Source organism: Puma concolor, chromosome D1 (genome assembly GCF_028749965.1).
Source record: "Puma concolor isolate L17-30 chromosome D1, mPumCon1.1.hap2, whole genome shotgun sequence".
Lineage (NCBI taxonomy): Eukaryota > Metazoa > Chordata > Mammalia > Carnivora > Felidae > Puma > Puma concolor.
Genome location: NC_141676.1, coordinates 15,354,999 through 15,366,808, shown reverse-complemented (window position 1 = coordinate 15,366,808; position 11,810 = coordinate 15,354,999). Strand labels below are relative to the sequence as shown.

General features: G+C 41.5%; 1 protein-coding gene and 1 pseudogene across 1 annotated transcript; both read left to right on the top strand.

The window, feature by feature from the left end:
• The first annotated feature begins 4,617 nt into the window (after positions 1 to 4,617).
• On the top strand, positions 4,618 to 5,801 carry LOC112864886 (olfactory receptor 4A47-like). Its single transcript, XM_025927888.2, has 2 exons — positions 4,618 to 5,516; positions 5,771 to 5,801. The coding sequence occupies exons 1-2, from the start codon at positions 4,618 to 4,620 to the stop codon at positions 5,799 to 5,801; spliced, it is 930 nt and encodes a 309-aa protein (XP_025783673.2).
• Positions 5,802 to 6,375: 574 nt separating this feature from the next.
• Positions 6,376 to 7,498, top strand: LOC112865174 (POU domain, class 5, transcription factor 1-like; annotated as a pseudogene).
• Positions 7,499 to 11,810: the final 4,312 nt, after the last annotated feature.

The following is an 11,810-nucleotide window of genomic DNA, read 5'->3' as shown; positions in this document are numbered from 1 at the left end:
TTATATTCATTTTCTGCTATATTGCTTAAATCGTTTTTGATCAATTCGTTAGCTATTGTTACTTCCTGGAGTTTCTTTTGAGGAGAATTCCTCCATTTTGTCATTTTGGATAGTCCCTGGAGTGGCAGAGGAACTGCAGGGCTCTTTTCCTGTGCTGTCTGGAGTAAGTTGCGTTGGTGGGCAGGGCTGCAGTCAGACTCGATATCTGCCCCCAGCCCACCTCTGGGGCCACAGTCAGACTGGTGGGTACCTTATCTTCCCCTCTCCCAGGGGCAGGACTCACTGTGGAGTGGTGTGGCCCCTGTCTGGGTTACTTGCACACTGCCAGGCTTGTGGTGCTGCTGTGATGTGATCTGGCCAAGGGCATATTAGCTGGGGTGGATCCGCAAGGTGCAAAGGGGTGGGAGGGGTAGGCTCAGCTCGCTTTGTGATTGGTGGTTCCCTGTGGGAGGGGCCCTACAGCACTGGGAGAGAGGCAGAACCATCGGAGGGATGGATCCACAGAAGCACAGCATTGGGCATTTGCAGGGTGCAAGTAAGTTCCATGATGGGAACTGGTTCCCTTTGGGCATTTGCAGGGTGCAAGTAAGTTCCATGATGGGAACTGGTTCCCTTTGGGATTTTGACTGGGGGATGGGAGAGGGAGCTGGTGCTGGCCACTGCCTTTGTTCCCTGCCGAGCTGAGCTCTGTCTTCCGGGGCTCAACAACTCTCCCTCCTGGTGTCCTCTTGCCCTCCCACTCTCTGAGCAGAGCTGTTGACTTTTAACATTCCAGATGTTAAGTCCCGCTGGCTGTCAGAACTCATGCAGTCTGGCCCCAATGCTTTTGCAAGCCAGACTTGGGGGCTCTGCCTTGCCCAGCGGGTTGTCCCTCCACTGCCCTGGCTCCCCTCTGCCAGTCCATGAAGGATGCACCGCTCTCCACCCTTCCTACCCTCTTCCATGGCCCTCTTGTCTACGCTTGGCTCTGGAGAGTCCATTCTGGTAGTCTTCTGGCCAGTTTCTGGGTTATTTAGGCTGATGTGGGTGGAATCTAAGTGATCAGCAGGACGAGGTGAGCCCAGCATCCTCCTATGCCTCCATCTTTCTCTCTCTTCAGCATTTTATAGTTTTTAAGTGTACAAAAGTTTTTGCCTCCTTATGTAAGTCTATTCTTAAATATTCTTTTTGATGCTGTTGTAAAAGGAATTGTATTTCCTCTCTGAGTTGTTCTTTGGTAGGATAGAATTTCAATGTATTTTCATGATACAAGTAACCTCACAACAAATTAGGTATAGAAGGCATGTACCTCAACATAATAAAGGCCATATGTGACAGATCCATAGCTAACAGGACACTCAACAGTGAAGTTTGAAAGCTTTCCCACTACAATCAGGAAGTTGATGAGAGTGCTCACACTTACCATTCCTTTTCAAAGGGCCCTGGAATAAAAATCTGTGTGAAGTTTTTAGCATTTTCTATACATAGGTCATGCCATCAATGAAGTGAGAACAAATTGCTTATAATTAATGTTTACTTAATTTTACTACCTGTAGGTGTTTCCAATGGTAGCTGCCTTCTGTCCCGTGGATCTCAGCTTAAGCATCATCTTTGAAGAAAGACCTTCCCTGGTCACCTTCTCCATAGTAGAATTCTCCCTGAGTACCCTGTTTGCTGTCTTATTAGCACTGATGAAGACTGTAATTAGTATCCTAAATTGTCCTATTACGTACTGCCTGATTCTGTTATGAGAATAGAAGGTCCATGCAGGAAGGACCTGTTGCATAATTTGCCCCCCTTTTCATTAATTGCTGTGTCCATTCTCATAGTATGGTTTCTGGAAGTAACCAGGAGCCCCAAATTAAGGAAAATAATAATTGGATAAATAGTTTTTCTGTCTAAATCTGTGAATAAATATCTACAATATCTACCACAGTTCAAGGTAGAATAAATTGAATATTAAATACAAGGAAAGAAAAACTTGCTATGGCAAGTGGGGAAATACATGATAAATTAATCTTCCCTAAAACAAAATGGGCTGAAATTTTATTTTTGACTGGCGTAGTTTTACAATGGTTCTAAAGCTATTTTTTTTTATTCTAACATCTTCCTAATTATCTGATTTCGCAAAATAGGATCTTTATATAGATATTTTTGAAAGTTTTTGCAAAAATTCCCAGTGAATTTAATTAAGCAAGAATCAGTCTTGGACACTTCCCAACTCTAGGACTTAATGAAGAATGTGGTTAGAAAGGATAAAATGTCCAGTGATCTTTGCCCTACTGGGAAGAAGATACTATACTCTTAAATTGATACACATTTTTAAAGAAGGTTTCTGTAGGCTTAAAGAATTGCCTACAGAGAAGCACAAGAATGTCTCTTAAAATATCAAGTCAGCTAATGTGACCAAAGCAACAGGATAAAATGAGGATACCTAAGCCTTTGAATGGTATTTTTCTGTTTAGAAATCAGAGGGAAAGAAGTTACTTGAGAAAAATCTGCCTGGGAAATGATTGTAGCTATTTTTCTTATGTAAGGATAGGAATTTCTTGTCTTTTTAATAAATTATCCTAATGTGATAAATTTTTGCTTTTCTATATGGCCCTGGGAATTCCCAGGAAACGATCTGCAGTGCAAATAAAATCAACCTTCTGAATATTCAGGAGACTCCATGGAGAAAATGGATAGACAGTCAAATGAAATAAAATATGTCCTCAAGTAATAATGCGGCTTTTTTGCTTTCTCTTGTCAGATTGGATGACAGATGAAATCCAGGTTGCTGTAAATGAGTAAAAGGTATTCCTTCAGATTGTAGACTTGCCTTCCCAAGGTAAGACTAATAGTAAATAGTGGAAACCAGCCTTGCGATTGTGTGACTATCTTTAATAAGAAAAAGTGAGAACACTTTGAGTGCAAGCAAACTTTGATTCTAATTCTAGTTTTATCACTTAAAAATGGGTGACCCTGGGAAAATTATTAGATGACTTGAACCTTAGTCTTTTCACCTATGAAATGGAGATTGTAGTTCCTGTTACTGTAAAATGAACTGTGATTCATTAAGTTGTGACTATGTGATTAGAATCCACTGTAGGTGTTGTGAGCAGTGGAGTGATAGATCTGATTCAGATTTAAAAAGGATCATTTGGTCTGAGTGAGGAGAATAAATTGATGGAGGCCAGAATGAAAGGGGAAGGACCTGGCAGGCGGTTAATGTAGTAGGGTAGAAGTTGTGGGGAGTGGGGGTGGGGGGAGGGAAATGATCTTATTTGTGATATGTGTGTGTGTGTGTGTGTGTGTGTGTGTGTGTGTGTGTGTACACACACATTTTGTGTTTTGGTTTTAGTGAGAGAGCGTAAGTGGAGGAGAGGGACAGAGGGAGAGAGAGGGAATCTCTATCAGACCCCATGCTCAGTGCTGAGCCCAACTGGTGGCTTGATATCGTGATCCTGGGATCATGACCTGAGCCAAAATCAAGAGTCACAATGCTCAACTGACTGAGCCTCTCAGGTGCCCATAATATGATATGTTTTAAAGGGCTTCATAAGACTTGTTAAAGGTATCAGTATGTGATATGAGAGCAAGAAAAAGAATTGTGATATTTCTTGTCCGAGCAATGACATGGAAGGTGGTACTATTTAATGAGGTGGGGTACGCCTATATTTATTGCTGAAAATTAAAAATTTAGTTTCATAAGCACTGAACTGATATTAACTTGGAGCTGTCCAAATTTGCAGATGTTACATATATAAAGTTTAAAAATTAAGGGAGAGACACAACACTGAAGTGTTTCCTCATTTATTGGTCAGGAAAAGGAGGCATATCCAAGCAAAAATGCTAAGAAAGAGGTCTCAGTGAAGGAAGAAACAACCCAGGGCAGTGATCTTCCATTCCTAATTTGAACTACTCATTTTGAATATGTCAGTTACCTTAAATGGGTCTCAAGTATTTCACTTTTGGGACTTTATAAACTGTGTGCCTTTTCATGGAATTCCCTTGGCTTGTTTTTGTTGTTCTCCCACTTTTCCTTTAAAACTCAGCTAAAGTATTGCTTCCTCTGGGAAGCCTTCTATGATTCCTGTTTGGTTGATAAATTTTTACTCCAGGATCTTCCCATTGTGCAGCCATTTTTATTTTTATTTCTTTAATTTTTTAATGTATGTTTATTTTTGAGAGAGAGAGAGAGAGAGAGAGAGAGAGAGAGAGAGAGAGAGAGAGAGAAAACAGGGGAAGGGCAGAGAGAGAGAGGGAGAGACAGAATCTGAAGCAGGGTCCAGGCTCTGAGCCATCAGCACAGAGCCCAGTGCAGGGCTAAAACCCGCAAACCGTGAGATCATGACCTGAGCTGAAGTTGGACAGTTAGCCAACTGAGCCACCCAGGCACCCCTGTTCAGCCTTTTTTATAATGGCACTTATTACCTTGTGATTATTATGTATGATATCACTGAGTATAGGAAACCATAGCTTATTCAACTTGGAAATCACAACATTGGTGAAGCATGTGACACAAACATCTATTTCCACATTCTTTTAATTGTTTGAATGAATAAAAGATTGATCTTCTAATACATTTAAAAGTTTCCCCCTTGTTTTGTAGATCATCTGCTTCTAATATGAGAAGTCAGCTCCTATGCAGACTAGATGGAACCAAGGAGCAATGTCACTTACTTTGTCCTCTTGGGTCTCACACAGGCTCCAAAGGGACAGAAGGTCCTTTTGGTTATGTTCTTACACTTCTATATTTTGACCATAGTGGGCAATTTGCTCATTGTCATGACTATAACTGTCAGTAGGACCCTGGACTCACCTATGTACTTTTTTCTTGCTAGCTTATCGTTTATGGATGTCATTTATTCCTCTACTATTTCCCCTAGATTGATTTCAGACTTGTTGTTTGGGAAAAACACCATATCCTTTCAATCTTGTATGACCCAGCTGTTTACAGGGCACTTTTTTGGTGGATCAGAGGTCTTTCTTCTGCTGGTGATGGCCTATGACCGCTATGTGGCCATCTGTAAGCCCTTGCATTATTTGGTTATCATGAGACAGTGGGTGTGTGTTGTGCTCCTGGTAGGGTCCTGGGTTGGAGGTTTTCTGCATTCAGCCATTCAAGTTAGCACTATTTATAGACTCCCATTCTGTGGTCCCAATGTCATTGATCATTTTTTGTGTGACATGCACCCCTTACTGAAACTGGTCTGTACTGACACCCGTGTCATTGGCCTGTTAGTGGTGGCCAACGGAGGACTGATCTGCACAATTGTGTTTGTGCTCTTGCTCATCTCTTATGGTGTCATCTTGCACTCTCTAAAGAACCTTAGTCCGGAAGGGAGGCGGAAATCCCTCCAGACCTGTGGTTCCCACATCACTGTGGTGGTCTTCTTCTTTGTGCCATGTATTTTCATGTATGTGAGACCTGCTAAGACCTTCCCTATTGACAAATCAGTGAGTGTGTTCTATACAGTCATAACCCCCATGCTGAACCCCCTGATCTACACTCTGAGAAATTCTGAGATGACAAATGCTATGAGGAAGCTCTGGAAGAGAAATATATCTCTTAGTAGATAAATATATAACCCACCATGAGGAGACTTATTTTTCATTGGACCCCCTTTTTGAAGAATGCAGAAGTCTTAAAATAATTCTGATTTCCCTTTTTTCAAAGAACTTAAGTTAATTATAATTAAAGAAAGAACTGGATGATTGTGCTATAATAACAGTTTCCCTTGTTGCTAGAATGTAAGGTCCATAACATCTTGTAGATCTCTTCATTTAGAAATGTGTAATGCCTTTCTAGTAAAGAATCAATAATAGGTAATGAATAGTGAGGGATTATTTATATGATTACACTAATTCTTAATTAAAAAAATTTAAAAACATTTTTTTCTGAGACAGTATTATTTTTAGTAAGACTCTGTTAGTTAACTTCATTCTTTTTATATTATTTAAAACATTAATGCCGTATAGACTTTTCTTTATTAATTTTTGGTTGCCTTATATAAAATATTGATTAATACTTTTAGTTTACATAAGAAAAATTGAAGTGTAATAGGTAGTAAATAGTAGTAATGAAAACCTTACAAAATGAGATAAAGTGTAGAATAAATTTCCTATTTATCTCTCGAATAGTTTCCAATCCTTTTCCCCAGAGGCAGTTTCTTTAGACTCATTAGGTAATAATCTTTACAAATGCACGTGTATTTAAATGTTTATATGTGAGTTTTTCTCTGTGTATGTAAATATTTCCTTTACTGTAGAATTTCTTTTTATAAATAAACTTTTAAGTTTGTAATAGTTTTATTGATTTATTTTTAGTGTTGTAATTGAAGTATAGTTGACATAGAATATTACACTAGTTTCAGGCGTATATAACATTATGATTCAAGAATTATGTACAGTATGGCAGTGGGTGGGTTTGGGGAGGAAGGGAGGTGTTGAACATTCCCTTGGAGAGCCCTCATTTTTGCAGGCCCCCAGGCTTGGGGCGCCTCTGTTTCCCATGGCAGGGCACCTGGCTTTCACTTGGCATTGTTGCACCTACACGGTAGGGGTGGTGTGGAGATGATGGGCCACAGACCCGCTGGATTGACCCTGGGACCTTGACTGAGCTTCCAAGGCCCTCCTGATGGGTCAGGAATTGGGCCATGTGTCGGGCCGGGCGCTAGGGTGTGGGGGATGCCCCGGTGCCTCCTACTGTGTGAGTTCTATCGGGGGATGGAGTACTGTGGACCTCAAGTAGGTGTATGGCTGGTGCCCCAAGGCAGCTTGGAGACCTCCCTTGGAGCCGGTCGCAAGCAGGGAGCCCAGGTGGAGAGCCAACTCTGAGGGCGTCTTTCCAGAGCAGTGCGCTACCCCGCCTGGGGCCCTGAAGCCTGACCAGGAAAAGCGGGAGCAAAACCCCGAGGAATCCCAGGAGGAAAGACCTGGAACAGTTCGCCAAGCTCCTGAAGCGGAAGAGGATCACTCTGGGATATACTCAGGCCGCAAAAGACCCTCTGCCATTTCTAGGCTCTGCCGCTCAGTTTCCAGAATGTGTATACACCGCGGCGCTGCTGCAGAATTCGGTGGAGGAAGCTGACAACCAGGAAATCTACAGCAGACTTGCAAAGCGGGGACCCTGCGCACGCCCCAGAGAGCAGGCGAGCAAGTATGGAGGAGAGAGTGAGAGGCAGCCTGGAGGACACGTTCCTGCAGTGCTGGAAACCCAGCCAGCAGCACAGCGGCTACAGGGCCCAGCAGCTCGGGCTACAGCAGGATGTGGTCCCCGTGTGGTTCTGCAACCATGGCCAGAAAGGCAACAGATCAAGCAGTGACTGTTTCCAAGGAGAGACCGCTGAGGCTGCTGGGTCCCCTTTCTCAGGGGCACCAGTATCCTTTCTTCTGGCACCAGGACCCCATTTTGGTACTCCAGGCTCTGGGGGCCCCCCTTCACTACACTGTACACCCTGGTCTCTTTCCCTGAAGGTGAAGCCTTTCCCTGGGGTCTGTCACCACTCTGGGCTCTCCCATGCATTCAAACTGATGCCAGCCCTTCCCAGGAATGGGGAGCAGAGGAAGGGGGAGAGCTATGGAAAGAGAGCCAGAGCCTTGGGATAGAGTTCTTCACTAAGAACAGATTTGGGAACACAAAGGGTGTGGGGGCAGGGAGTTGGGGGAGACTAGCTGGAGTGAAGGGGAAGTTCAAGGATACTCTTGTTTTTAATCCCCACATCACTCATCACTTTGTTCTTAAAGAAGCCTGGGACACAGTGGAAGAAAAGTGGATGTTATGAAATGCCCATGTAAAAGTGTAACTTCCATCTCTTACCCTACGGTGCTGCTACAGTATTATTGACTGTACTTCCTACGCTGTACTGTTCATTCTTGTGAGTTATTTATGTTATTATGGCCACTTTGTACCTTTTATCCCCTTCACCCATTGTGCCTATCCCTCCACCCTTCTCAGCTCTGGCAACCACCAGTTTGTTCTCTGTATTTATGAGTCTGTTTTTGTTTTTTGTGTTTGTTTTGTTGATTAAATTCTACACGTAAGTGAAATCAAATCATATGCAACATCTTGAAGATGTTCCACACCAGTCCATATAAATCCCTTAGTTTTTCTTGTATTCCATATTACTCACTTATAAGTATATATGAAAATAAACGTATTCATTCCTGTTCATGTCATTACCAACCTTTGTCTATGACACAGAGTTGTTTTTTTGTTTATTTATTTTGGGAGAGAGACAGAAAGCATGAGCAGAGGAGGGTCAGAGAGAGAAACACAGAATCCGAAGCAGGCTTCAGGCTCTGAACTGTCAGCAGAGAGCCCGGTGCGGGACTCAAACCCATGACCTGTGAGATCATGACCTGAGCCGAAGTCAGACGCTTAACCAACTGAGCCACTCAGTTGCCCCCAGAGAATGTTATAATAGTTATTTTTTGGTAAATCTATGCAGGTATGAGGTTGTATGAGAGGAATTGTTAACATACATATTTGAATCAATGGTCATATAGTTAATTGTCAACATTCATAGTTATTGCCCAGCTGTCATCCTTGAGAGGGTACAAACAGCCTGCTGCTCCCAGTCTATGAGCATTCTTCTGCCACTTCTCAACAACCAGTCCCTGATAAGTATTCATGGCATAAGGCAACCTGAATGCATTGCAGTCATTCTCATATCATTGAGTTTGACTATCTTTCCCTTTGTTTAATATGATTTCTCTCTTTTTCTGTGAATCCTCTTAATGTCTTTTATCTATTTCTTATAATTGTGGATCTTCTCCATACTGATGTTAGTGTGTACACTGAGGAAATGCTCTCTCTTACTGTTGTTTATGTAATTGTTATTTTTCTGACTTGTGATATGGTTTTGACACTTGTATACTGTGTAGGATGCCTTTGGCTGTAAGACATGTTTTTATTCATTTAATACTTATTTTTAATTTTTATATCTTAAAAAGACTTTCCTTACTTCAATCATATCAAAATATTCTCCAACAAATTTTTGGCACTTAATTAAGTATTTTTGAGGCTGTATATCTTACATTAAGGCTTTTGCTCCTTCTTGAATTTATTTAGATGTGGTCATTAAAGAGGTATGGATTTAATTGGTTTTGTAAATTGCAGGGTTTTAAAAATAGTTATGTCATTTCCTTTTTGCCATTGACTTGAAATCCTATTATGTTCTAAAGTCCCACATACACTTGGATTCCACTTAAGACTCCGAGTGCTGAGAACTGTTATCCCCGAGCAGGCCTTGACATTTAACAGGTCATCTCTCCTGCCCTTGGGTACTGCTTCCGTTTTCCGCCTGCGTGACTTATCCCTTCTAGAAGTCTGCTGTTCTTCCTCCATGACCCGTAAAATGCTGCCTGGCACTTTTGCTGTAAGAAAACCATCTCTCTGGGGCGCCTGGGTGGCGCAGTCGGTTAAGCGTCCGACTTCAGCCAGGTCACGATCTCGCGGTCCGTGAGTTCGAGCCCCGCGTCAGGCTCTGGGCTGATGGCTCAGAGCCTGGAGCCTGTTTCCGATTCTGTGTCTCCCTCTCTCTGCCCCTCCCCCGTTCATGCTCTGTCTCTCTCTGTCCCAAAAATAAATAAAAAAAAAAAAAGAAAACCATCTCTCTGAGGAAGTACATGACCTAAGTCTTTGCTGAGCATCCATGTGGCCATCTGCAAACCCCAGTACCATGACATCATGAAGAGTGACAGGGATATGGCTGTCACTCATATAGTCATATATGGCATGTGCTTTCAGGTGGCATGTGCTAGAGACTTTGTCCCAGCAGCCATTCAGGTCCTCTTCACAGTGTGGCTGTGTGTGTGTGGCCCCAATGTCATAGACCATTTGTGTGTGATGTAAACCCATTTTTGAAAGTTGTATGCATGGACCCAATCATACCCTTGGTCTCTTTGTTGCTGTCGACAGTGGGTTCATTGACCTGTTAACATTTTCTTCTTGATGGTCTCATAGGTGGTCATCTTTTACTATTCTCTGAGGACCTATATCTTTGAGGGGAGACACAAAGCTGTGTCCAACTGTGTCTCTCACACCACTGTGGTGTTCTTAGTATTGTGTCTGCATATTTATATATTTGTAACCAATCACCACCTTCTCCACTGATCAAGTTGTGGCTATGTTGTATACCACAGTGACTCCATTGTTAACTTCTTAAACCTGAGCACTCAGGAATCTGGAGGTAAAAAAATGCCATGAGGAAGTTCTGGGGGAAAAAAGTAACTTTGAGGGATATCCCTACCGTAATAAAATACATTTGTCTTTTAAATGGAAAAGGGAAAAGAAGATAATTTCTGTGGTGCAGAGGCACATGAACACTATTTGTCCCAAGTATGTTTATGTTGTTATATAGGTACTGTGAGGAAAGGTCCAGGCAGGGAATTATTTGTCACTGTAAAAATGTCCTATTTAGATTTATGAATTGTCCAATGGGTTGTAGAAGTTCAGTGTACTGTCAGAATTAGAGTTCTTACAAAATGCAGATTATCAGGACAGAGCTCTGGAGATTTAAATGTATTAGCTTTGTTGTTGAGTGACATACGGACTTTCTAAAGAAGTGTATGTAAAGCCAATGAGTTCTGCATGTACTCTTGCTATTGTGCTGTACTTTGTGTTGACATCATGCACCTTTTAATGAAGTCAACTTAGTTTTTACATTTAGTTTTTTAAAAATTTTTTAGATGTTTATTTATTTTGAAGGAGAGAGAGAAAGTGAGCAGCAGAGAGGCAGAGAGAGAGGGAGACAGAATCTGAAGCAGGCTCCAGGCTCTGAGCTGTCAGCACAGATCCCGATGCGGGGCTTGAACTCACGAGCTGTGAGATCATGACCTGAGCTGAAGTCAGACACTTAACTGACTGAGCCACCCAGGTGCCCCTTTACATTTAGTTTTTAACTGTAGTAAAATACAAATAACAGAACTTGCAGTTTTAGCCATTTGTAAGTGCATAGTTCAGTGACATTGAGTTAATTCACATTGTCATGATGGTTAATTAAGTGAATTCATGTTTGTTCTGCTAATACCAGCGCTATTCATCTCCAAAGCTTTTTCATGTTCCCAAATGCAAATTCCACTCATTAAACTTGAATTCCCTATTCCCTCTCTCTGGGCATTAGGCAAATACCATTTTATTTTCGTCCTGTATGAGTTTGGCTACTTTAAGTACCCTACCTATGTGGGATCGTATAATATTTGTCTTTTTGTGATAGTCTTATTTCACTTAGTGTAGTGAATTGTAGGTTGATGTATGTTTTAGCATGTGTCAGAATTTCCTTCATTTTCAAGAGTGAATAATAATCTGTTGGGTGCACATACTTCCTTTTATTTGTACTTTTACCTGTCAGTAGACACCTTGGTTATTTGTTTCTGGTTATTGTGAATTATACTTCCATGAATATGGTTATAGAAATATCTTTCTGAGACTGTGATTTCCATGACTTTGACAAAGTCGAATTGTGGATTATTTTTTGCTTAATTTTTTAGGAACTACCATAACCTTTTATATAGCAGCTACATCAGTTTACATTCCCACCAGAACGCACGGTTGTTCCCACATCTCCACTTTCTTACACGTGTTGTTATCATTACATTTTGTGGTAATAGCTCTCTTGTTAGATGTGAAATGGTATTGCACTATGGTTTTTAAGTGCATTTCCTAGGGAAAATGATTAGTATATTGAATATCTTTTCATTCGCTTATAGGGCACACATGCATTTTCTTTGGAGAAATGTCTATTGAAGTCCTTTGCTCATTTTTAATCAGGTTAGTGTTTGTGTGTGTGTGTGTGTGTGTGTGTGTGTGTGTGTGTGTAACAGAGAGAGAGATGTAGAGGTTC

Excerpts from the sequence above, each read along its gene's own strand:
- LOC112864886 (XM_025927888.2), top strand. The coding sequence starts at position 4,618 with ATGGAACCAAGGAGCAATGTCACTTACTTTGTCCTCTTGGGTCTCACA. Across the intron at positions 5,517-5,770 it reads AATGCTATGAGGAAGCTCTG|TAGTAAAGAATCAATAATAG; the intron begins GAAGAGAAATAT and ends GTAATGCCTTTC.